Source organism: Salvelinus alpinus, chromosome 3 (assembly GCF_045679555.1).
Source record: "Salvelinus alpinus chromosome 3, SLU_Salpinus.1, whole genome shotgun sequence".
Lineage (NCBI taxonomy): Eukaryota > Metazoa > Chordata > Actinopteri > Salmoniformes > Salmonidae > Salvelinus > Salvelinus alpinus.
In genome coordinates, this window is record NC_092088.1 from 27,321,340 (window position 1) to 27,349,015 (window position 27,676).

General features: G+C 44.5%; 1 protein-coding gene across 4 annotated transcripts in view; it reads left to right on the plus strand.

Moving 5' to 3' along the window:
* Positions 1–1,326: 1,326 nt before the first annotated feature.
* The window catches only part of LOC139570470 (signal transducer and activator of transcription 5B-like), a 42,977-nt gene continuing 16,627 nt past the window's right edge, over positions 1,327–27,676 (plus strand). For 3 of the 4 annotated variants that reach the window (XR_011674076.1, XM_071392357.1, XM_071392359.1), the window contains exons 1-15: positions 1,327–1,864; positions 3,751–3,892; positions 4,863–5,019; positions 6,099–6,188; positions 6,396–6,576; positions 7,063–7,193; positions 8,298–8,449; positions 8,721–8,876; positions 16,299–16,478; positions 22,750–22,837; positions 24,371–24,493; positions 24,911–25,003; positions 25,245–25,451; positions 26,054–26,148; positions 26,771–26,913. Coding sequence is in view for 3 of the 4 variants with exons in the window: in XM_071392357.1 (XP_071248458.1) it covers positions 3,765–3,892; positions 4,863–5,019; positions 6,099–6,188; positions 6,396–6,576; positions 7,063–7,193; positions 8,298–8,449; positions 8,721–8,876; positions 16,299–16,478; positions 22,750–22,837; positions 24,371–24,493; positions 24,911–25,003; positions 25,245–25,451; positions 26,054–26,148; positions 26,771–26,913 (1,924 nt within the window). In the remaining variant the exon portion in view is untranslated. The remainder of the gene's footprint in view (positions 1,865–3,750; positions 3,893–4,862; positions 5,020–6,098; positions 6,189–6,395; positions 6,577–7,062; positions 7,194–8,297; positions 8,450–8,720; positions 8,877–16,298; positions 16,479–22,749; positions 22,838–24,370; positions 24,494–24,910; positions 25,004–25,244; positions 25,452–26,053; positions 26,149–26,770; positions 26,914–27,676) is intronic. The other variant, XM_071392358.1, reaches the window with a different exon arrangement.

The following is a 27,676-nucleotide window of genomic DNA, read 5'->3' on the forward strand; positions in this document are numbered from 1 at the left end:
GTGCGGCCCTCTGGACCTCGGTGAAGACCGAATGCAGCCTGCGGGGGAAAATGAGTTTGACTCCCCTGGGTTAGTGTCTGCCCTGAGATTGGAAGGTTGAGTTCGATCCCCGGCTGAGTCATACCAAAGTCTGTAGAAATGGGACCCAATGCGTCTCAGCTTGGTACTCAGCATTAAGGAGATAGATTGGGGGTAAGGCCCTATGGGTTGTACACCGCTACTTCTTATAGTGAATAGAACCACAACACCTTCAGTGGCTTAATGCTTCTCTCCATGCAGTGGTGGAAAAAGTATGCAATTGCCATACTTGAGTAAAAGTAAAGATACCTTAATAGAAAATGACTCAAGTAAAAGTTAGTCACCCAGTAAAATACTACTTGAGTAAAAGTCTAAAAGTATTTGGTTTTAATGAAACATAAGTATCAAAAGTAAATGTAATTGCTAAAATATACTTAAGCATCAAAAGTATAAATAATTTCAAATTCCTTATATTAAGCAAAGCAGATTTACATTTTACATTTAAGTCATTTAGCAGACGCTCTTATCCAGAGCGACTTACAAATTGGTGCATTCACCTTATGATATCCATGGCACAATAGATGCACAATTTTCTTTTTCTTTATTTATGGCTAACCAACACACAATATTTGACAAACCAAGCATTTGTGTTTAGTGAGTTTGCCAGATCAGAGGCAGTAGGGATGACAAGGGACGTTCTCTTGTTAAGTGTCTGATTTTCCTGTCCTGATAAGCATTCAAAATGTAACAAGTACTTTTGGGTGTCAGGGAAAATCTATGGGGTAAAAGGTGCATTATTTTCTTTAGAAATGTAGTAAATAGTAAAGTACAGATACCCAAAAAAACGACTGAAGTAGAATTTTAAAGTATTTTAACTTAAGTATTTTAAAGTTCACACCACTGTCCCCATGTGAGGGGGAACTGTAACGAAGTCAAGTGAAGAGTCTGGAGGCTATTCTATTACGTATCAGTGAGCCGGCTCATTTGGCTACCAAACGGCTCTTCGTTCAAAATGCTTAAAAATCGACCTAGAACCATGAAAAAAATGCGAAACTACGTTTTTTTTACGCACTGCAAACATCCGCGTGGACCAGATTGATGCGCTCTCCCCACTATTTATTGCTTCTGTAGTGAGGATTCATCCTCTGTAGATAATTATTATGTAACTTATCTGCAGAAAAACTTTGCTTTGAGCTCAAAAAGCAGTAGTAGCAGGATGCAAATCAGGGAGCCAACTGAATGGCTTTCACCGATGCGATTCGCTTCCCGACGTTCACCAAAAAGATCAGTTCATTCGCGAACGACTCATCATTTCCACGTAGGAGAAACCAGAGCTGCGTCTATAGGATCTGCTTCTGACGAAGCTGGACCAAGAATAAAAACAGAAAACTCAACAAAGAATTGTCTCAGTTTTATTTGACTAGAGCGGATATACATTACAATATGTCCCCACCCTTACCCATGTATTTAGGGTCTACATTGTAGTTGGTATTAACTAGCTTATAAATGACGTTAGCATATTTTACCTAGCTATAAGACGGAGGTAGCGCTGCTATAACCAAAACGAGCATTCTCCCCGGAAGTGGGTGGTGCATGCCAATAGTTTTATGCTAACGTTAGTTACTTAGCTATATAGTAGCAGCAACAGCTGGTTGCTAGTTGATTTTCTTGCCAAGCAAATTGAAAACTGGCCATTACGATACCGGTAATGGTTCGATATGACAAACCGCAACATTCTGGGTAACATTAGCTAGCTAGGTAACGTTAAACACAAAACGTTTGAAGGGCTTAGTTTTGGTGTTTCCTGTGCCCTATGATCTAAATCAGATTTGCTGTCTGGAAATAGGTAAGCGACTGATTGCACTCATGTTTTTCTTTACATTTCGAAATATTTGTAAACTAACTTGACTAACGTTAGCTAGCCTGCAACCTAATGCACGATTTGCATTTTATTTCTAAGGTCCTAACTAACTATCTAGTTGGTTATATGTGTCGTCCAACTAACGTAATCAGATAGCTAACGTTAGTTAGCTACAGTAGCTGCTATCAACATGCATGTTTGCACTAGCAAACAGGCTAGGTAACGTTAGCTAGTTTATGTACTTTAACAATACTCACTTAGCTAAATAGTTAGCTGGCTAACTGAGCTAGTTAGCTACCTAGCTTCGAATCAAATAAAAATATCACACATGCGCCGGATACAACGCGTGTAGACTTAACCGTGAAACGCTTGCCTTGAGCGCTTCCTAACGGTTCTAGCAGTAAAGTTAGTTAAAGCAAAGACACTAGTTACAGTAGGCAACTAAGTTAGTTTGCCAGATCACAAACTATCTTGTGCGTAGTTATAGCTAGCTAAACTGTTTATCACAACAAAAGTAGAACTGTCAATCAGCTGGCTAAACCCGAAAGCGAAATCAAATGCTCGCAAAATGGACATTCCATGATGTGGTGCTATGAAGCTACATGTCCAACGCTGTCTCTCACATTCGTATTATATTATACATCAGTGTCAGTACACTGTATAAATTGTAAACATGGCAAACACGCCATTCATACAGCTACCTATCAATACAAGTAATGTTTTATACATGCTATTTACAGCTAGTTATTATACATGGAACGGTTTTTAGACTGGCCAAAAACCATTACTTGTGTTGATGGCTAGCTTCGTGTTAAAATAAAATTGTATTGATCACATGCAGATGTTATTACGGGTGTAGCGAAATGCTTGTGCATGGATGTGCTGTTTGATTTTTATGAGACAACATGCGAACAATATTTTTCTGCTAAAGGGTTTGAAGGCTTCTTGTTGGGCTTAATGCATACTACCAACTAGTCTCAAGCTTTTGCATTCATGTCAGCAGTTTATACGGCAACATACTGGACCGAGAATAGTGTTCCTTGACCATACATTTGAGTATGCAAATATGGTTTTGCAAACTTCGAGGAATGGCAGCATCCATATCCCATTTGACACTGCAAACCTGGAAAAAGATGTGTATCTTCTATCCATGCAAAAGCCTGGGCTGCATCGCTAGAGCCTACTCTGGCCTAAGACTACTGGCTATGTTGTCATTCCACTCCTAACCCAGTGCTGGCACCAAATTTGGAAAGGCGTGTTAGGAGTGGATTTAGGCTTAGTCAATGGCACACTTCCCATCACCTGTTAAACCAGTGCTTTGGCAATGGCTTGGCTGGAGTAAGGTTTTGCATGTCCTGATTTAATGAGGTTGTTGGTCAACAACATCCTGAGAGTCTAGTCTGGCAGCTGCTGGCCCTTCTCATTCTGCCGGTGACAGCCCGGGGCATAGAGTTTCTCCAGGATAGGACATTGCCTATTTATTTTATTGTCACCTCACACACACAATTTTAACTTTTCCCGTCTGTCTCCCCGTTACTCGTTACTTTTCCTTCACGCATCTCGGGACACTACCCTTTCCTCTACTCTCCCTCCCTCCTCACCTGTTTCCTCTGCTCTCCCTCTCATTTCTTTGTCCCATCTTTTCTTCTCTACCCACTCTCACCCTCCTTCCTCCTCTCCCCTTTCCTTCACTCACCCTATCTCCTCTGCTCTCCCTCTCCTCCACCCACTCTCCTCTGCTCTCCTCTACCAACTCTAACATTCTCTCATCCCTCTGCCCCCCCCCCCCCCCCCACTCTCCCCCTTCTCTCCACTTCTCTGCATCTACCCCTCGCTCACCTCCTTCCTGTGTCTTTGTGTGCTCGGGGAAGGGGGCTGAAGGAGGATGGCGGTGTGGATCCAGGCCCAGCAGTTGCAGGGGGATGCGCTGCACCAGATGCAGTCTCTCTACGGACAGCACTTCCCCATAGAGGTGCGCCACTACCTGGCCCAGTGGATTGAGGGGCAGCTCTGGTGAGTTTACACCACTTTTATCCCTTTTCCCCTTTTTTATTTATCCAGGTTAGTCTTATTGATCATATTGATGGCTGCAGTCCTAATGCTTGTCTTAATATAGGCTTCTTTTTTTTAATACAAATTGTGGACAAATCATGCACACACTCAAATAGGTGCTTAAATGTCCCACACACAGGTATTTTGCTTGTGCTTGTGCTTGAGACTTGAATTTGCATTGGCCTTGCATAACAAGGGCATGATATGCACTGCTCATGCAGAGTATCATTTTTCACTTGACATTGGATAAGCTTCAGCTGAATGACGCTTTGACTTAGCCACAAAACAGTTGTTGCAAAGTGCACTGACTGAGAAAAGGGTGAAACATGTATTGCATGCGGGTGTGTGCACAAGAGAGGTAGCAATGGCATTTGTTTGTTATTTTTTTTGCTTATTCGTCCACTTGTTCTCTGTAGTCTTGAGTGGGTCTTGACAGTTTTAGTTCACTTCCGAACAGTGGTGAATTTAAGGTTAAACATTACTGTGGGTGTGTGTGTGTGACTGTACAAGAAAAGGAGTCTGTCTTGTATGCACATTAGATTGTTGATGTTACATTATTACATTTTTTTAAAATGGTCTCTTAGGGACCTGGAAACGCAGAGAGAATTTTAGGCTACATGTGTGTGCGTGTTTCTAAGGAATTTAGTCTATTTGACAGGGACAGTAGCACATTTATCATTTTAAGTTTTCACATCAATGTGTATGTGCTGGAATTAACTATGGAGCTAGTTTACATCTGTAGTACTCGTGTGCATGTAAGAAAACAATGTTGTGCGAAATGCACAGCATGTTACACAGGAAAAAGAGAACCTGTGTGTGTTACATTGAGAGAGCTGGAGATAAAGGCATGGATAATGAGCATATAAACCCATGTCCCACAACTTAGTACTTCTGACGTTGTCTGTTTGACCCCCTGACCCGGGAAACCCAGGGATTCTGTGGAGCTGGAGAACCCTCAGGATGAGCTGAAGGCCAAGCGTCTGCTGGACAGCCTGGTGCAGGAGCTGCAGAGGAAGGCCGAGCACCAAGTGGGGGAGGACGGCTTCCTGCTCAAGATCAAACTGGGACACTACGCCAGCCAGCTCAAGGTAAGAGACCAACGGGGCCAGAGTGTGCACCCCAAGTAGTAGTGGAACTCTGGTGTAACGCAGCTTGAATTACATGTCTTCTGGTTCTCCAGCACAGGAGAGAAGACTGGATGCCTAATCCCTTCACCCCCACCAAAAAACGGATCTAGAAATATCTTGTAGCATCTCGAAACGAACCTAACATCTCTGTTTTAGGTTGATGCGCCATTGAGCAGGTTCCATAGAAATGCCTGTCTGTAGTTATAACACTCTACCTCTATGGGAGAGACACCTATACTAGTTCTTGTTCATTAAAGGACGCAACATTTCGGCAATGAAAGATGAAAAGAAGCTTCTCTAAATGGGCAGGTCTGGGTTTTCTTCCGTTTGGTGCCTAATTAAGGCCCAGCACTGTTACAGCGGGAGGTGGCTAATCTGGCATTGGCTCACACTGAATTTTTGGCACCTTGAAATGAAGCAGAAGATTAGAAAAATTCCAAAGGCGTTTCTCTGTAGCACTCTTTTAACTTCACAACGTGGTAAGAAATGGTCACTGCTTCGAGGGTCAAGTGGCAGTGTTACAAACGCCTGACGCCAACACTGATGTTAGCCCACAAAACCCATTTCAGTTGATTGATCTGATTGATTTAGCCTTTGTTAGAGGATGTATGCAGTACGTTCTCGCTCCCCTGGTGGTGCAGGGCTCCGTATTGGAACAGCAGCCCATGCTACTGGGGTGGTGTCGTGACGACAGTGGCCGTGTCCACTTCGTCATAGTGCAGCTGTTTCTTCGCGTGTGTGTGTGTGTGGGGGAGATTCACAATTAGACAAAAGTCTGTCCTCTTTGATTCCTCCGTCCTCCTCTCCTCTGGAAACCGATAAGTGGTCGAAGAAGGGTGTCAATTCGGTAGTAGGCGAACGGGAGGAGTTTGCTCCCCTTCTCAATTACCTCCTTTAGCGAAGGATACTGAAGCGTATCCTCTGCGGAAGAGTATTGAAATCTTGCGCGTGTGCGCCTTTTTGTTTGTGTCTGCAGCTGTTTCTGTGTGTACACTTGCGCGTGTGTGTGTGTATGACAAATGCATCCTTTCCTTCCTCAGAGCACGTATGACCGCTGTCCTCTTGAGCTGGTGCGCTGCATCAAGCACATCCTTCACTCGGAGCAGAGGCTGGTGCAGGAGGCCACCAACGTGAGACTTACGCACACACAGAGTTTATAGAGCTGAAATGACGCCTATTTTACAAGACAGCAAATCATATCAGTTGTACAAAATGCTTTGTTCTATGACGTCGCTCTCTGTTGAACGGGCCTCTGGCAGCCTTGACTATACTTCATCCTGCCGGAGCTCTGTCATCCAATTGGACGGCTCTCTCACGGCCTCTCTCCCCATTGGCAGGCCGTCGGGAGCGGCGGTGGGGGCGGGACCATGGACAGCCTGTCCCAGAGGCACCAGCAGATCAACCAGACGTTCGAGGAGCTGCGCGTGTCCACGCAGGAGACTGAGAACGAGCTGCGCAAGCTGCAGCACAACCAGGAGTATTTCATCATCCAGTACCAGGAGAACCTACGCATCCAGGGTGAGACGCTGACTGCTTATATTACAGCAGCGCTTCTCAATGCATTCCTGGAGGGATTAACCCACTTGGGCACACTGTAGCAAAACGTTTCGCAACCAAAACAAGCATTTCTTGTTGGACAAGTTCAGGTAGTTCCTCCCCATTTCACTCCATTTTCTTCCATGTTGTGCCTAATGAATACGACCCAGATTCAACTAATCGACCGCGCCTCAGGGCCTTGATGAGCTGAATCATGTTAGAGTGGATCAGCCCTGTTAGTGGTTAGACTAAAAGCCTGCATACACCGTATAGTAGCTCTCCAGGTGGGCGTCTGTAACGGGGAAATTAGATGTATTTACCCATGCCGCCACCACCACCTCCACTTCTCCCTCTCCTTTACTCCATCTTCCTTCAACCTCTCTCCACTCCTCTACTCTTCTTCCTCCATTCGTCCATCACCCCCCCCACTTCAATCCTCCTCCTTCCCCCTTTCCCTCCTCTCTGTAGCCCAGTTGAGCAGTCTGTCGGCCGTGCCAGCAGAAGAGCGAACCCAGAGGGAGACCACCCTGCAGGCCAAGAGAGCCACCGTGGAGGCTTGGCTCACCAGGGAGGCCAACACACTGCAGAAATACAGACTGGTACGCTACTGAACATACATACACACACACACTGCAGAAACAGACTGGCAGATATACAGTGCATACACAAGCAACACATTCAATACTACTAGGTTGGGGCCAGAAGCATAAACATTTATTGCAATTAAGGGAGTTGGGGAATTAACGGATTTGTAAATTTGATGTTGTATTGATTTCGTTACTACAAATAAGCTGACCTGGTTTAGATGTTAGTAAACCATGCAATTTATTAGGCTACAGATGAAATAAGTTCTGATGGGGCCTCCCGAGTTGCACAGTGCTAAAGGCGTCACTACAGACCTGGGTTCGATCCCGGGCTGTATCACAACCGGCCGTGATCGGGAGTACCATAGGGCGGCGCACAATTTGGCCCAGCATCGTCCGGGTTAAGGGAGGGTTTGGCCGGGGGGGGCTTTACTTGGCTCATCGCGCTCTAGCGACTCCTTGTGGCGGGCGAGATGCCTGCAGGCTGACCTCTGTGTTTCCTCCGACAGATTGGTGCGGCTGGTTTCCAGGTTAAGCAGGCGATTGTTACGAAGCGCGGTTTGGCGGGTCATGTTTCAGAGGACGCATTGATCAAAATTGGGGAGATAAGGGTGGTAAAATACGAAACATAAATAAAAATCAGTTCTAATGAACTACACAGGGTGGTGGAAGTGCCTGGTTATGAGCTTGATGCTCCTTTCCAATAAATATTGAGGGTCTTATTCTGGTGACATGATCGATGCTTGGCTGCCGTTAGACAAATAAACTCTTCTTGCTCTTATCCATAATAATCTCATGTAGACTAGCCTACCCACACTGTATCTGCCAGCTGTTGGCTAGAGTGAACGTACCAAGACCAGAGTACGCACATTTTTCTATTTAACGCAACAGTTTTTGTGACAAAACTATCGGTAGAGTTGGAAATGCGACGGAACATCACATTTTTATTCGGTACATGAAAACTTAAGCGATAAAGTACATTTTGTGTGCACTTGGTCATCTCGAGCTGACTGTTTTTTAATCCACAAAAAAAACATACCTCTGGTGGGAACATGCACATATTTTCTTTATGCAGATTCTAGAATATTCGCATTGAAAATCTTTTGTGTGTGTGTGTAGGACCTGGCGGAGAAGCACCAGAAGACTCTGGGCCAGCTGAGGAAGCAGCAGACGCTGATCCTGGATGAGGAGCTGATCCAGTGGAAGAGACGTCAGCAGCTGGCCGGCAACGGGGGACCCACCGAGGGGGGACTGGATGTCTTGCAGTCCTGGTGAGTCCCACAACACACACACACACACACTCCTAGCTGTCCGTTGTAGTCGATGCTGGCGACGCTCCTCTTGGGTTGCGGGGTAGGGGTGCTTTAGCGCTCCTGGCGCTGGTGTGCCAATTAGTCTCTCTCTCGCCACTCTCCTTTACAAATTGAACACATAAACAGCTTTCCCGTCCCTCACTCTGGTTCTGTTTTTGTGTGTGTGCGCATCGCTGCTTATGTGTGTGTGTGTGTGTTCTTGGGGGCTTGTTCTTGTTTCCCTTTCCAGGTGTGAAAAGCTAGCGGACCTGATCTGGCAGAACCGGCAGCAGATCCGGCGGGCCGAACACCTGACCCAGCAGCTACCGCTGCCTGGCCCAATGGAGGAGCTGCTCACCAAGCTCAACTCTGACATCACCGACATCATCTCCGCTCTCGTCACCAGGTAGGGGTGGGTGGGTGTGTGTGTGTCGGGGGGGGGCGCGTGTGTTTGTTTTCAGGTTATCCACAATAATGCAAAGAGTACAGGTTTGTTAATGTGCTGATCATGATGTGAGTGTGTATGTGCTTCTTTACTTGTTTGCAGAACTGCATGCTCAGGGCAGTATAGGCCAATAGTTCTGTGTGTTTTGTATTTGTAATAATTTGCCTCCAATTCCAGTCTAATGGAACTAATTTTTGTTTATTTAAGAAAATACAAAGTGTTGGTCCAGATTATTTATTTATATTTATATATATATATATGTATATATATATATATATATATATATATATATATATATATATATATATATATATATATATACACTGCTCAAAAAAATAAAGGGAACACTTAAACAACACAATGTAACTCAAACTGTCCACTTAGGAAGCAACACTGATTGACAATACATTTCACATGCTGTTGTGCAAATGGAATAGACAAAAGGTGGAAATTATAGGCAATTAGCAAGACACCCCCAATAAAGGAGTGGTTCTGCAGGTGGTGACCACTTCTCAGTTCCTATGCTTCCTGGCTGATGTTTTGGTCACTTTTGAATGCTGGCGGTGCTTTCACTCTAGTGGTAGCATGAGACGGAGTCTACAACCCACACAAGTGGCTCAGGTAGTGCAGCTCATCCAGGATGGCACATCAATGCGAGCTGTGGCAAGAAGGTTTGCTGTGTCTGTCAGCGTAGTGTCCAGAGCATGGAGGCGCTACTAGGAGACAGGCCAGTACATCAGGAGACGTGGAGGAGGCCGTAGGAGGGCAACAACCCAGCAGCAGGACCGCTACCTCCGCCTTTGTGCAAGGAGGAGCACTGCCAGAGCCCTGCAAAATGACCTCCAGCAGGTCACAAATGTGCATGTGTCTGCTCAAACGGTCAGAAACCGACTCCATGAGGGTGGGGGTTGTGCTTACAGCCCAACACCGTGCAGGACGTTTGGCATTTGCCAGAGAACACCAAGATTGGCAAATTCGCCACTGGCGCCCTGTGCTCTTCACAGATGAAAGCAGGTTCACACTGAGCACATGTGACTGACGTGACAGAGTCTGGAGACGCCGTGGAGAACGTTCTGCTGCCTGCAACATCCTCCAGCATGACCGGTTTGGCGGTGGGTCAGTCATGGTGTGGCATTTCTTTGGGGGGCCGCACAGCCCTCCATGTGCTCGCCAGAGGTAGCCTGACTGCCATTAGGTACCGAGATGAGATCCTCAGACCCCTTGTGAGACCATATGCTGGTGCGGTTGGCCCTGGGTTCCTCCTAATGCAAGACAATGCTAGACCTCATGTGGCTGGAGTGTGTCAGCAGTTCCTGCAAGAGGAAGGCATTGATGCTATGGACTGGCCCGCCCGTTCCCCAGACCTGAATCCAATTGAGCACATCTGGGACATCATGTCTCGCTCCATCCACCAACGCCACGTTGCACCACAGACTGTCCAGGAGTTGGCGGATGCTTTAGTCCAGGTCTGGGAGGAGATCCCTCAGGAGACCATCCGCCACCTCATCAGGAGCATGCCCAGGCGTTGTAGGGAGGTCATACAGGCACGTGGAGGCCACACACACTACTGAGCCTCATTTTGACTTGTTTTAAGGACATTACATCAAAGTTGGATCAGCCTGTAGTGTGGTTTTCCACTTTAATTTTGAGTGTGACTCCAAATCCAGACCTCCATGGGTTGATAAATTTGATTTCCATTGATAATTTTGGTGTGATTTTGTTGTCCGCACATTCAACTATGTAAAGAAAAAAGTATTTAATAAGAATATTTCATTCATTCAGATCTAGGACGTGTTATTTTAGTGTTCCCTTAATTTTTTTGAGCAGTGTGTGTATATATATATACTGAACAAAAATATAAACGCAACAATTTTCAAAGATTTTACAGAGTTACATTCCATATAAGGAAATCAGTCGATTTAAATAAATGTATTTGTCCCTAATCTATGGATTTCACATGACAGGGAATATAGATATGAATTTGTTGGTCACATATACCTTAAAAAAAGGAATGGACGTGGATAGGGTTGCAAAGGGTCGGAAACTTTCCATGGGAAGTTGAGCCCTGGAATTTGGGGGATTTTGCTTAAAAATGTTAACAGTGAACCTTTTTTTGTGGGATACAAATTAGGCAATTCTAGGTCTTGTGGCATATTTTTGTTAAACTATCCCCAATTCAATGGAATTGCAACCCTCTGCATGCACAGTGCATTCTTCCATCACATGTACAGCTGATTTTCAAGTTCTTGCACAATAATGAGATGCTATTGAGCCCACACTACTACACTGTCTGAGCCAAGGACTACATGCTTTGATTACAATACTGGGTGGGGTGAATATATTTTATGACATACATTATTATTTTGTTAACTAGTAAATAGTAGCCTACAGTAAAGTGTTTAAAGTCATTTCTAACTTGTTAACAATTTCTGCTAGTTAGTTTTTGCTACCATGTGAGTTTTATCTTGCTTGAGCCTGCTAACTGAGGAGTGTTAATTCACCTGTTTCCATACATGTTTCATTTTAAAACATTTATCTTACAAAGGAGTTTATCTGTACATGTATTTTCTTTTACAATTTTTTTTCTAATCTTTACAGGATAATGCCACAGGCTCTATCTGATGGGTGGAGTCATTTCACTGTAACTAATGTAGAAGGGAAAGTTGTGTACATTTGCAAATACTGTGCCAAATCATATGTGAAGAATGCAACAAAGATGCAGAATCATCTGGCCAAGTGCATAATGTTCCCTCAGCGCTCACAACAAGCAAACTCTGACAAAAGTCCCTCTACTTCTATTTGAGGTGAAAATGATGAACCAGACACCTTATCGATGGCAACAGCTCATGGTCCTCCTGGAATCAGAAGTTTTTTTGACTCAATGGAGGAACTTAGTCAGATGCATACACAGCTCGAGCAAGACATTCAACTGGTTCACCGCTGCTCACAGGCAATGTGTATTGGAAGAGATTTCTGAATGTTCTTCGCCCAGCATACACCCCTCCAACCAGAAATGCTTTATCTACTCATTTGCTGGATGCGGAGTTCAACAGAGTTCAAGTGAAGGTCAAGCAAATCATAGAGAAAGCAATCATCTCTGATGGGTGGTCAAATGTTCGTGGGCAAGGAATAATTAACTACACCTCCACCCCTCAACCAGTATTCTACAAGAGCACAGACACAGAACGGTGACCCGTTCCTGTAGGTTCATGCTCTACAACATTCGCAGAGTACGACCCTGCCTCACGCAGGAAGCGGCGCAGGTCCTAATCCAGGCACTTGTCATCTCCCGTCTGGATTACTGCAACTCGCTGTTGGCTGGGCTCCCTGCCTGTGCCATTAAACCCCTACAACTCATCCAGAACGCCGCAGCCCGTCTGGTGTTCAACTTTCCCAAGTTCTCTCACGTCACCCCGCTCCTCCGCTCTCTCCACTGGCTTCCAGTTGAAGCTCGCATCCGCTACAAGACCATGGTGCTTGCCTACGGAGCTGTGAGGGGAACGGCACCTCCGTACCTTCAGGCTCTGATCAGGCCCTACACCCAAACAAGGGCACTGCGTTCATCCACCTCTGGCCTGCTCGCCTCCCTACCTCTGAGGAAGTACAGTTCCCGCTCAGCCCAGTCAAAACTGTTCGCTGCTCTGGCACCCCAATGGTGGAACAAACTCCCTCACGACGCCAGGTCAGCGGAGTCAATCACCACCTTCCGGAGACACCTGAAACCCCACCTCTTAAAGGAATACCTAGGATAGGATAAAGTAATCCTTCTAACCCCCCCCCCCCCTTAAAAGAGTTAGATGCACTATTGTAAAGTGGTTGTTCCACTGGATATCATAAGGTGAATGCACCAATTTGTAAGTCGCTCTGGATAAGAGCGTCTGCTAAATGACTTAAATGTAAATGTACACAAGGGACAACAGACACACCGGTCTCTACATTGCAGATGAGCTGAAGGCAGTCATCAATGACCTTGGACCATAGAAGGTATTTGCACTGGTGACAGACAATGCTGCTAACATGAAGGCTGCTTGGTCAAAATTGGAGGAGTCCTACCCTCACCTACCCTCACATCACGCCCATTGGCTGTGCTGCTCATGCATTGAATCTGCTCCTCAAGGACATCATGGCACTGAAAACAATGGATACACTCCACAAATCTAACCATTTCCTTGGCTCTCTTGTAAAGGGTCTTCAAGTTATAGCACCAATCTACCTCATCAAGCAAAGTGAGAAGAATAAGAGCACCGCATTGAAGCTGCCCAGCAACACTCATTGGGGTGGTGTTGTCATCATATTTGACAGTCTCCTGGAGGGGAAGGAGTCTCCAAGAAATGGCCATATCAGTCTGCCGATATGGACAGCCGCATCAAGAGGATCCTCCTGGATGATGTATTTTGGGAGAGAGTGGTAAGCAGCCTGATATTCCTGAAACCTATAGCAGTAGCCATTGCATAGATTGAGGGAGACAATGCCATCCTGTCTGATGTTCAGACTGCTTGCAGATGTAAGAGAAGAAATCCATACTGCCCTGCCCACTTCATTGTTGCTCCAAGCAGAGGAAGCTGCAGTTCTGAAATACATCAAAAAGTGTGTAGACTTCTGCCTGCAGCCCATACACGCCGCAGCGTATATGTTGGACCCCAAGTATGCTGGCAAGAGCATCCTGTCTGGTGCAGAGATCAACAAGGCCTATAGTGTCATCACTACCGTATCTCACCACCTTGGCCTGGATGAGGGCAAGGTTCTTGGCAGTCTGGCAAAGTACGCTTCCAAGCAAGGGCTTTGGGATGGAGATGCAATATGGCAGTTGTGCCAACATATCTCATGAGCCAACTGGTGGAAGGGACTTTGTGGATCTGAGGCTCTTTCCCCTGTTGCCTCCATCTTCCAAATCCCACCAACATCAGCCGCCTCAGAGGGCAACTGGTCCTTGTTTGGGAACACACACCAAAGCACGCAACTGGCTGACCAATACAAGGGTAGAGAAATTGGTGGCCATCCGGGCAAATTTGAGTCTTTTTGCGCCTGACAACAAGCTATCCTCAACAAGGTAGGAAAGTGACTGAAGATTAGGCCTCAGAGTCTGATGTTAAAGAATTGGACATTGAGGAGGTCCAGGGAGAAGACATGAAGCCTGAGAGGAAGACAACCAAAGCATTAGTTTCTAGACTATCATTTTACAGATGTATGTTAAACATTTTTTGGTAGATGCGATGGGTCATTCAATATTCCCTGTTGTTCAAAGAAATCATCCCATGTGAAGTGACTCTTCAACTAATTTAAAGTAAAGTTTGTAACTAAATGTTTTTATTTCTATTGGAAGGATGTAATCATTTCCAATTATGTCTACTTATGATAAGGTAAAATATTTATGTTTCTGTATGGTAAATATATCCAGTGCAAAAAACATCTACAGTTAAATGGTATTAATATTAATTTGCTTATATTCCCACGGAAAGTTTCCACCTCACAATTATCCCCAAAATGTGCAACCCTAGACGTGGATCAGAAAACCAGTTAGTATCTGGTGTAACCACCATTTGCCTCGCACTTCTCCTTCGTAATGAGTTGATTGTGGAATGTTGTCCCACTCCTCTTCAATGGCTGTGCGAAGTTGCTGGATATTGGCAGAAACTGGAACATGCTGTCTTACTGAGCATCCCAAACATGCTCAATGGGTGACATGTCTGAGTATGCAGGCCACTGACATTTTCATCTATCAGGAATTGTGTACAGGTCCTTTCAACATGTTTCATCTGCCCGGTACAGTTGAAACCGGGATGGATTCATCCATGAAGAGCACACTTCTCCAGTGTGTTAGTTGCCATCGAAGTTGAGCATTTGCCCATTGAAGTTGGCTATGATGCCGAACTGCAGTCAGGTCAAGACCATGGTGAGGACGACGAGCACGGAGATGAGCTTCCCCGAGACAGTTTCTGACTGTTTGTGCAGAAATGATTTGGTTGTGCAAACCCAGTTTCCTTAGCTGTGTCTGGCTGGTGTCAGACGATCCCGCAGGGGAAGAAGCCGGAGGTGGAGTTCCTGGGCTGGTATGGTTACACGTGTTGTGAGGCTGGTTGGACGTACAGCCAAATTCTCTGGTACAGAAAGGAACATTCAGTTCTCTGGCAACCGCTCTGGTGGACATTCCTGCAGTCAGCGTGCCAATTGCACGCTCCCTAAACTTGAGACGTCTGTGGCGTTGTGTGACAAACTGCTCATTTTTAAAGTGGCCTGTGTAATGATCATGTGTGTGATGATCATGCTGTTTAATTAGCTTATTGATAAGCCACACCTGTCAGGTGGATGGATTATCTTGGCAAAGGAGAAATGCTCACTAACAGGGATGTAGACACATTTCTGGGGCCTTTTTATTTTAGCTCATGAAACATGGGACCAACACTTTACATGTTTTATATCTTTGTTCAGTATATCATCATGAGTCATATAATGCCTGATAAGAGCACAATCAGGAAAACCAACACTTTGTATTTTCTTAAATTAACACAAAAATAAAGTGCAATATGGGTTTGAAATCAATATGTAAACATGGCTGACATTGCATAGGCCTATGCTATAAGGTTCTCTTACAAAGAGAGAAATATGCACTTGTGTGACTCATAAAGGGGGCGTGTCTGTAGCACGTACTTCTCATTTCACCCTCCGGGGTAATGTGATGGGCTGTCACTTAAGAAGCCCTGGAGGTCCATCCACCTGTAATTAGCACAACACCTGGTGTGTTGGCCAATTCATTGACAACTTCTGCTTTAGCTTGCTTATAGAGCGGGTACTGCTTGTTTGCTGAAGTCAGTGTGAGAGAGCGAAGTTCGTAACGTGGCACGAGCACTTTCACAAGGTGCTGAAACCCCCTATTCTTCTCAAGCACCGAGAATGGGCACATATCCGCGGCTATAAACATACCTATCGCTCTCGTAATTTTCTTAGGCCCGATCAGAATCGGCTGCGAAGGGCTGCTTGATTGCAGAGGGGAGGCGTAGTTATTTTTTGCTCTGGTGCAAGGAATACTGGGGTGATAGGCTCTACTTGTTTTAGCGGAATAGCCAGAAGAGAGATTCTGCTCCGATTTTCCTCGAGGCATACAACAGTGTAGGCAGCCTATAGGCCTACTGTGTTACATCTATTATTTATTCATTCAGGTTCAAACTGAGATCCCAAAACGGTTTTGTATGAATGCGTGTACCGTTACACCCCTACAATCTGTAGATCATGTCATTTTATCTTCTTTGTACGCAGCCTCTAATCTTTTAAATACAGTATTTACCCACTTTCTCTCACTCTCTTTTTCTACCCAACCATCTTTCCTCCCTTGCTACATCCATCCCTCATCCCCCCTCCTCCCTCAATCCCTCCCTCACCTATCAGTACGTTTATCATCGAGAAGCAGCCGCCCCAGGTGCTGAAGACCCAGACTAAGTTTGCGGCTACTGTGCGCCTACTGGTGGGCGGGAAGCTCAACGTGCACATGAACCCCCCGCAGGTCAAAGCAGTCATCGTCAGCGAGCAGCAGGCCAAGGCCCTTCTCAAGAATGAGAGCACCCGCAAGTGAGACGCCACACACACCCTCTGACAGGCATACACACTTAGACACACACAGGGCCGTAGCCAGGGTCTGAGTTTTGGTGAGGTCCGGATGGGGGTGGGGAGAAATATTTGCAGTTTTTTAAAGCTTATTTCCTGCAATTTTACACTTTGCCATGACTTATGCCATGTTAATATATCTGAGAGTGACAAGAAATTGTGCACTGCATGCCCGGTCTATAATTCAGCCATGATTACCTCAAGTGTAGATAGCTGGCTAGCTAGACGACCTAGACTAATTTACCAATTACATTTTTTAAAGTGATTTGTTTAGAATCGCGCCGCAATGGATAGCTGCCGTTTTACGGTCTCCTGACCAATTCTGCTTTCTTTTTTTTTTGCACTGATCTTAACTTTTTTTGTACATAATGTTTCCGCCGTTGTTTCCTATGACCGAAAAGACCTGGACATCAGAACATCGATCACTAACCTCGATTTGCATCACAGGAGGTTGGATTATTAGGAACACCTGCTTTTTCCTGTACACACTGACTAGGTGAATCAAGGTGAAAGCTGTCATACCTTTATGGATGTCGCCTGTTAAAAACCACTTCAGTCAGTGTAGACCGGTTAAAGAAGGATTTTTAAGCCTTGAGACATCGTTTATTCATGTGCCATTCAGAGGGTGAATGGGCAAGACAAAATATTTAAGTGCCTTTGAACGGGGTATGGTAGTAGGTGCACCGTTTTGAGTGTGTTAAGAACTCCAACGCTGCTGGGTTTTTCACACTCAATGAACCTGATTGTGGAAAATGTATGCTCAGTTTGTTGTGCACGGTATTGCGGTACCGCGAGCAACATTTTAGCAACAGACTTATGTGCTAGCTGTCTAGTCTGTGTATTATAAATGTGCAATGAGCATAAAATAGATGCATAAGGAATTGGCAAATCGTTCTCATTCTGAGAAATTGCATCTTATCCAGGTAGGCCATTTGATTTCAACATCTAAACAAAGTGAACTATCTATCGTTCAAACAGTTGGAGACAGACAGGAGGGTGTATTCATAACAGTTCAACTGTTCTACCTTGTTAGCAAAGCAAATAGATCCAAGTTGGCTACACTTTAAATATAAAGATTAGCTGGCTACTCACTGGCACTGGGCTTGTGCTTGAGAGATTGTTTGAGACCTTTGTTAACTTTCTATAATGCCTGCTACCAGAGTTGGTCATTATTGTTGGATGTGCATTGTACATGGATGGTTCTGGTTAGATTTTTAACAAAAAGGGCGTATTCATAGACATGAAAGCCAGATCAGTGAATATTGCAAAAAAGCAGGTTAAACTATTTTGATTAAATTAACTTATTTGTGGGTCTTATGGTTGAAGGATTATATTTACTCTAGGTATAATTTTACAAGCCCTGAATTCATGAATCATTCCTGGATGTTTGAAATGCAGTGTATTGACCTTTTTTTAATTGTCCAACAAAAACAGCTGGTGTCTCTTTACCACCGCTAACCGATGCTGGCACTAAGACCACACTCAACGAGCTGTATAGGGCCAGAAGCAAACAGGAAAATGCTCATCCAGACGCGGCACTCCTTCTAGCATGTCACCTGTGCAACTAGAGGATACAAAAGTCCATTGCCTTTACTCATTAGTCAGTGTGGAGCTGCTGGACGAATGACAAGTCAGTTTGTTTGTCTTGTGTAGGTAGTTAGCTAGCTGGCTATGCGATCATTTGATACATAATACAGCACCCCCCCCCCCCACCTGCCCTGGGTGGATGAACAATGTGGACTGCGGTGTGAGGGGTTGAGAGATGCCCGCCTCATAGAGGACTATTTCTGACTACTGCCGAGGTATGGTGGTCTTTCTGGTGTTTATAGCTACCAAAGCATCACCTAGATGGGTGCTACACTTAGGTAGTGGACTATCCAGCCTACCTACAGAGGAGGAGGAGGAGGAGTCAACTAACAAGGTGCTTGATGAAGAGCTACAACCCTGTCTAAGTAACTGAATGATGCTGTTCCCTTGCTGTGCCATCAAAGCTCCTTCCGCTTAAGCTAATGCCAAGCCTTTCTGAATAACTTATCAGAAGTTGTGGAAGACCATCGCTCAAGACCTGCCAGATCTCTACATTTGTTTTGTTTGTTTTTACAGCGTCTTTGAGATTCTCTTTTGTAATGAAAAGCACTATATAAAATAAATGTATTATTACACCACACAGAATCGGATACAAAGTACTCCCTCACCCTCCATTTGGCAAATCTGACCATAACTCTATCCTCCCGATTCCTGCTTACAAGCAAAAACTCAAACAGGAAGTACCAGTGACAAGCTCAATACGGAAGTTGTCCGATTTAAGCAGATGCTAAGCTACAGGACTGTTTTGCTAGCACAGACTTTAACATGTTCTGGGATTCAGCCAATGGAATTGGCATCATTAAGTGCATCGACGCCGTCGTCCCCACAGTGACCTTACGCACATATCCCAACCAGAAGCCAGGGATTACAGGCAACAGCCGCACTGAGCTAAAGGCTAGAGCTGCTGCTTTCAAGGAGCGGGATACTAATCCGGACACTTATAAGAAATCCCGCTACAACCTCCAAGCCATCAAACAGGCAAAGCATCACAACAGGACTAAGATCAAACCCTACTTCGCCGCCGCTGATGCTCGTTGGATGTAGCAGTGCTTGAAAACTATCATGGATTACAAAGGGAAACACAGCCACGTGCTGCCCTGTGATGCGAGCCTACCAGACGAGCTAAATGCTTTCAAAGCTCGCTTCGAGGCAAGCGACACTGAACCATGCATGAGAGAGCCAGCTGTTCCAAATGACTGATCACGCTCTCCGTAGCAGATGTAAGACTTTTTTAAACAGGTTAACATTTACAAGGTCGCAGGGCCAGGCGGAATATCAGGATGCGTACTCAGAGCATGCTCTGGAAAGTGTCTTCACTGACATTTACAACCTTTCTCTGACCCAGTCTGTAATACCTACATGTTTCAAGCAGACCACCATTGTCCCTATGCCCAACAACGCCAAGGTAACCTGTCTACATGACTATCGCCTCGTAGCACTCACATCTGTAGCCATGAAATGCTTTGAAGGCTGGTCATGGCTCACATCAAGGCCATCATCCCAGACACCCTGGACCCACTCCAATTCGCATACTTCCTCCACAGATGACACAATCTCTATTGCACTCCACACTGCCCACTCCCATCCTGACGAGCTCAGTGTTCAACATCTTAGTGCTCTCAACTCATCACTAAGCAAAGGACCCTGGGACTGAACACCTGACGGGCTGCCCCCAGGTGGTGAGGGTAGGCAACAACACATCCGACATGCTGACCCTCTAACACGGGGTGCATCAGGGGTGCGTGCTTAGTCCCCTCTTGCACCAGGGGTGCCAGGACAACTACCTCTCCCTCAATGTGAGCAAGACAAAGGAGCTGATCGTGGACTACAGGAAACGGAGGGCCGAGCACACCCCCATTCACATCGACGGGGCTGTAGTGGAGAGGGTTGAGAGCTTCATGTTCCTCGGTGTCCACATCACTAAGGATCTATCATGGTCCACACACACCAAGACAGCCGTGAAGAAGGCACGACAACGCCTCTTACCCCTCAGGAGGCTGAAAAGATTTGGCATGGGCCCTCAAAAGTTCTACAGCTGCACCATTGAGAGCATCTTGACTGGCTTCATCACCGCTTGGTATGGCAAATGCTTGGCATCCGACCGTAAGATGCTACAGAGGGTACACCAGGTGGTGTCAGAGGAAGGCCCTAGAAATTGTCAGAATCCAGCCACCCAAGTCAGACAGTTCTCACAGCAAGCGGTACCAATGCACCAAGTCTGGAACCAACAGAACCCTGAACAGTTTCTATCCCAAAGCCATAAGACTACTAAATAGTTAGTCCGGGTAGCTATTTGCTTAGTTAAATAGTTATCTGCATTGACCATTTGAGGGAACTTTTTTTTTACTCAAAACCGTAGCTGCAGCATATGTGATATCTATCAAATCCAATTTTGTCACGTGCTGAATAATACAGGTGTAGACCTTACCGTGAAATGCTTACTTACAAGCCCTTAACCACTGTATTTGTAGTAATATGTACATACAGTTGAAGTCGGAAGTTTACATACACCTTAGCCAAATACATTTAAACTCAGTTTTTCACAATTCCTGACATTTAATCCTAGTAAAATATTCCCTGTTTTAGGTCAGATAGGTTCACCACTTTATTTTAAGAATGTGAAATGTCAGAATAATAGTAGAGAGAATGGTTTATTTCAGCTTTTATTTCTTTCATCACATTCCCAGTGGGTCAGAAGTTTACATACACTCAATTAGTATTTGGTAGCATTGCCTCTAAATTGTTTAACTTGGGTCAAACGTTTCGGGTAGCCTTCCACAAGCTTCCCACAATAAGTTGGTTGAATTTTGGCCCATTCCTCCTGACAGAGCTGGTGTAACTGAGTCAGGTTTGTAGGCCTCCTTGCTCGCACACACCTTTTCAGGTCTGCCCACAAATGTTCTATAGGATTGAGGTCAGGGCTTTGTGATGGCCACTCCAATACCTTTACTTTGTTGTACTTAAGCCATTTTCCCACAACTTTGGAAGTATGCTTGGGGTCATTGTCCATTTGGAAGAACTTCCCTACTGATGTCTTGCGATGTTGCTTCAATATATTCACATAATTTTCCTACCTCATGATGCCATCTATTTTGTGAAGTTACCAGTCCCTTCTGCAGCAAAGCACCCCCACAACATGATGCTGCCACCCCCGTGCTTCACGGTTGGGATGGTGTTCTTTGGCTTGCAAGCCTCACCCTTTTTCCTCCAAACATAACGATGGTAAATATGGCTAAACGGTTCTATTTTTGTTTCATCAGACCAGAGGACATTTCTCCAGAAAGTACTATCTTTGTCCCCATGTGCAGTTGCAAATCGTAGCCTGGCTTTTTTATGGCGGTTTTGGAGCAGTGGCTTCTTCCTTGCTGAGCGGCCTTTCAGGTTATGTCGATATAGGACTCGTTTTACTGCGGATTTAGATACGTTTGTACCTGCTTCCCCCAGCATCTTCACAAGGTCCTTTGCTGTTGTTTTGGGATTGATTTGCACTTTTCGCACCAAAGTACGTTCATCTCTAGGAGACAGAACTTGTCTCCTTCCTGAGCGGTATGATGGCTGCGTGGTCCCATGGTGTTTATATTTGCATACTATTGTTTGTACAGATGAACGTGGTACTTTCAGGCATTTGGAAATTGCTCCCAAGGATGAACCAGACTTGTGGAGGTCTACAATTATATTTCTGAGGTCTTGGCTGATTTTCTTTTCTTTTTTCATGATGTCAAGCAAAGAGATACTGAGTTTGAAGGTAGGCCTTAAAATACATCCACAGGTACACCTATCCAATTGACTGAAATTATGTCAATTAGCCTATCAGAAGCTTCTAAAGCCATGACATGATTTTCTGGAATTTTCCAAGCTGTTTAAAGGCACAGTTAACTTAGTGTATGTAAACTTCTGACCCACTGGAATTGTGATACAGTGAATTATAATTGAAATAATCTGTCTGTAAACAATTGTTGGAAAAATTACTTGCCAAAACTATAGATTGTTAACAAGACATTTGTGGAGTGGTTGAAAAACGAGTTTTAATGACTCCAACCTAAGTGTATGTAAACTTCTGACTTCAACTGTATCTACCTCAGTTACCTTGTACCCCTGCACATCGACTCGATACTGGTACCCGTGTGTATATAGCCAAGTTATACTTGGTCATTGTGTATTAATTAATACTTTTTTTATTGTGTTATTACTTTTCTATTATTTCTCTTTTCTTTCTGCATTGTCAGGATGGGCTTGGAGGAAATAGGGACAAAAGTATCTATAAGCATTTCACTGTTAGTCTGCACCTGTTGTTTACAAATGTGACGTAGAAGATTTGATTTGATATAGGAGAAAAACTGCTAATGCACAACTAGACTTCGAAATTGCACCTTGTGTATTCAAACTTTCCAACAATAAGTTAAAAGCCCTGATTGAGTTCCTAAAAAAAATGGGGGGGGGGGGGTTTAACTGCGGTCCGGACCACGGTGTCTTCATTGTTGGCTACGGCCCAACACACACACACACACACAAAATGTGAAACTTCTACTCAGTCCAATTCTTGGGCCACTACTGTCACCCGCAACCAAAAGTTGACAAATATACACATTTGTACATAAACACACACGCACAACAGTTTGACAGATTTATTTCTCTGTCTGTGTTGCAGTGATAGCAGTGGAGAAATTCTCAACAACAACTGTGTGATGGAATACCACCGGACCACAGGAACCCTGAGTGCTCACTTCAGGAACATGGTGAGTTAGGATAAATAAGCACCGTCGCGCAGTTTATTTTAATGTCAAACATGTACGTGTGTATTAACCCTTTACACCGTTGGGAATTGGCCAGAAGAAATATGAAAAGCCTATGCATAAGCTTGGTAGCAATTGAAAGGGAACAATTTGGAGATTACGGGAGCATTATTAGACCAAAGTTGAAGATACAACCGTTCACCTGACACAAGACTGAATCCAAACATTACATGACACAAGACTGAATCCAAACATTACAGAGTTGATCTTATGTGCATTTTACATTTACTGTACTTTTTGCTGCATTTGTTGATAACAAAATCTGAAAATACATTCGGTAACATGATGAGAATATACCTGCAAAGTGTGGGGTAGGTGCAACATAAGACCAAAAAAATGACAAGAAGAGCTCCCCTATGTGCTGTTGAGGAACTAGAGCGAGCACACTTGTAGTTTTGTTTGGAACACAGCCCTGCATCACACAATTACTGTTTACGGTATATCCAAAAACGGGCCGTTTTATAAATCGCGATCTGAGGTGGGCATCATTTGAAAGCTTGTTTTATTGCCAACATGACCAGCTAAGTTCTAAAAATATTATCTTAGTGTTTGGGCTTTCACAGGGCAATTCGGGTAGAAATGAGTCGTGTGTGTGTTCCGCAGCTCATTTTCTTGACAACGGACAAACCGGTTCATTCTGTTCAGAACAACACAGGGTTGTGATGCCATGTCATCTTGTAACTGTACATCAGACACGGTGATCATAAACGTTGGAACTGTATGTGTTATGGGAAAGGGGAAGTACACATTTGGACTCAGGTGCTTGCCTTGCTTGTATGACATCACAAGCAGTGTTTAATATAATCCTCAATGTCTCATCTTTCACAATACATAGTCCTCTTAATTTAGTGTTTCCATCTCTCAAGACAACAAATGTGCAAAGGTTGTCCAATTTAGCAGGAGGGATGTTCGCAAGTTCTTGTTGCGAGCGGTGCTCAAGTTCAGAACGTCTGTCAGTCACAACCCATAAAGTGCTTTGAAGTGCAGAGCCTAAGTTTTACTGTACAGCCAGCCCGTTCCAATTTAGGGGCTTATCAGTGCCCAAATCGGCCATTTTCAACCTATAAACGGGTACGAGTGTAAAGGGTTGATACGCATGTGTGAATTGGAAATGTGTTTTTTTTTGCATATCCCAACTCCCCCTGAGACACCCTCGGAGAGCGGGGTCACGGCCTGGGTCTGCCCTTATCAACGGCGACTCTGGGGCTATTAGGTTTAAGTGCTTTGTTCAAGGGCATGTCGACAGATTTTTCACCTTGTCAGCTCGGGGATTCGTTACTGGCCCAACACTAACCGCTAGGTTAGAATGATTTATACTTATAAATACAATTACATTACTGATATATTGTAATTGGATTTAATTGGCATTTTACTCCAAAACCTTTTGTGGTTTTGCTAAAGTGTGGTATGTACATGTGGTCAAAATGTTAGCGTTTGTAGCATTTTTGTTGTTGTGGTCTCTCCTGTGCTGTGTAGTCCCTGAAGCGGATCAAACGGTCGGACCGTCGCGGGGCAGAGTCGGTCACAGAGGAGAAGTTCACTGTCATGTTTGAGTCTCAGTTCAGCGTGGGGGGCAACGAGCTGGTCTTCCACGTCAAGGTTACAGGAAAATCCACTTCTAGAAACACCAGAGCCCAGTTTGTCAAAACATTTCATCCAGATCAAAATAATCCTGTGTTGTGTTAAATTCTGTGTAGTCTGTGGTTGATGCCGTTTTTAAGACAAAGAGATGCGTATCTCTAACATACCTCATCATAATGCTATTACAAAGATCATGTTATATGTTACCATGATATTTGGTTGAAATATTGTCCGCGTCCTTCAATGAAAGAGGAACACAATTGAATGGGGCAACAGGATTGAGACAACACAGGATCATTTTGATCAGATTTGATGTCTTCCATTTCATTGACATCCATTCTGTAGTGAACTTTGAGTAGGATGACTTAAATTAGTCTAATTTAATCAATTAATGCAGTCAGTGTAACTTTTATTTTTTTTTAAATCCCCCCCCAGACATTATCTCTCCCCGTGGTGGTGATAGTACACGGTAGTCAAGACAACAATGCCACGGCAACGGTCCTGTGGGACAACGCTTTTGCAGAGCCGGTGAGTTTATTGGCCTTTTACTGGAAGACACTTTGTATTACACCCCTTTTGCGCGTCCCTTATCTGCCGCTGTAGTTTATCTAAGAGTTGAAAAAGCTCGGAACAACTCCTGTATATATCATTCTTATCTCTTTTTCTCTCTTTCCCTGATTTCACCCCCCCTTTCTTTTGCTGTTCCAACCCTCTTTTCCTCTCCCTCATACACACACTCTGCTTCCCGCCTCCATCCCCCCTCCCCCAGGGCAGGGTGCCGTTTATCGTTCCTGACAAGGTGCTGTGGCCGCAGCTGTGTGAAGCCCTAGACATGAAATACAAGGCAGAGATGCACAGTGCCCGCGGCCTCTGCGACGACAACCTGGTCTTCCTGGCCCAGAAGGCATTCAGCAGCGCCAGCATAAACCCAGAAGACTACCGCAACATGACCATGTCCTGGGCCCAGTTCAACCGGGTACGACCGTTTCTGATTAGACTTTTAGATTGTTTTACCACTGCACTGACTACTACTACCGCAACATGACCATGTCTTTGTCCCGGTTCAACTAGGTATGACCGTTTTTTTCTAACGACTACTTTTTACTGACTACCTCCACAACCTGACCATGTCCTGGCCCCAGTTCAAACATGTTCGACCGTTTCACCGCTGACTACTACTGCGACATGACCATTAAACCACTGGAATAGGGATGTTTCCACACAGACTTAAAGCTGGAATCCACGATGACGAAACGGCCACGTCCGTTTGCGGTATTACAACAAAAGTCATTTTACTGCAAACAACTTTTTTTTCCTTTTTTTTTTCTCTTGGTCTTCATTGCACACACGATTTTAAAGATCACTATGTATTGTGATTTAGTTGACCATTCTCAACAACGCTCCTCAGCTCGGCAACAATAACAGTGGTGGTGGGGGCGGCCAGGGACGCCATTTCACCCTACTGCGGATTCCATCTTTAAGACTTTAACAGCAATACCTGTGTCGAAATAGTATTTGTAATAGAAAGACAACCAATGGTATTGTGAACCCAGGTTTGATTATCTATGCTATCCACAGGAGAGTTTGCCAGGGAGGAACTTCACTTTCTGGCAGTGGTTTGACGGAGTCATGGAGCTCATGAAGAAACACCTGAAGCCCCACTGGAATGACGGGTGAGAGAGAGGAGTGCTTCAATTCAGAGCTTTTCCATTAGTGGCTGTGTGGCCAAATTCTCTGGACGCTTCTTCCCTATAGCTTAACAACCGTACCTTTTGCGCCCATGCGGGATTATCTACTTTACACAACAACAACAAAAAAGTACGTACCCGCTGCTCGCTCTGCTACCGCTTTCCCTTTCTCCTGTTCTCACTCACCCCGCACATGATCGGCCGTCTTTGTCTGGTGTACAAACTTTGACTGTAGAGTGCCTTTCTCTGTTGTAAGCTGTCTGTAATAAACGACAATCGAATTTACCGCCCACACACATTGTAACATCTGTGGGACGGGGCGGTTCAATTCGCTCGTGCAGCCTCAGCTTTTTCCATTAACCCTGTTATTAGACAATTGTTGATGAAAGGAAGGAGTTGAATAAGCAGCCTTTTGACCGTGCTCTTATTGTGAAAATGCGTCTTTAGAATTGTGCCATGAAATAGGGCAACGTGTGTGTGCTTGTTTTAGTTTTTTTTACATATTGTGTGAGTGCTTGCGTGCACGTTAACTTTCATACTGTGTGTGTGCGCGTGTACTGCGTACGCAAGTGTGTATGTTTACGTACTGCGTCTTCATGTTACGCAGGGCGATCTTGGGCTTTGTGAACAAACAGCAGGCCCAGGACATGCTGATGTCCAAGCCCAACGGGACCTTCCTGCTCCGCTTCAGTGACTCTGAGATCGGGGGCATCACCATCGCCTGGGTGGCAGAGAACCCTAACAAAGCAGGTACTGTACTCTACTAACCACCTAGGAGTAAGCAGAGTGTTTTCGGACCAAAACATGAGCCCATGCATGGTTGTCCACATCGTGTGATGGAGTGTAGGTAATGGAGGCAGGAAGAACGTTGCTGCCGATTTATTCAGTTGGTTGACAAACGGCTAACGTAACGTAGATGCATATGATCTTAATATGTGACTTGATGTAAACATTTTTAGCTGTAAAACTGTTGGAGCAATATGTAGAAATGGTTCCACCATTTCCAGGTTTCTAAAATGTTCATCAGATTCTTAGTTTGTGACAAAATAAGCGGTTCCCGAACTTTTCCCTTCCAGGGACCACCAAATTACCTTCAGAAGCTCTTGAGGAACCACCATTTGCATAGTCAGATTTTTGTATAATTTTTTTTTTACATAAAACATCTTGCCGGTCAAATTTGGTCCATGTTAGCAGTGAATGTAAAAATTAAAGGCTTATTGTTATAAACAATTTGCGTTGTGAAAACCACCTGCAGTAACCAGGTTGAAAACCACTGTAGAGAATCATTCTACCATCAAAACCGTTTTGAAATATGTTTCAATAACGAAAAATATACAGTACCAGTCAAGTTTGGACACACCTACTCATTCAAGGGTTTTTCTTTATTTGACCATTTTCCAAGTTGTAGAATAATCAAAGACATCAGAACTATGAAATAACACATATGGAATCATGTAGTAACCAAAAAAGTGTTAATCAAATCAAAATATATTTTAGTTTTTTCAAAGTAGCC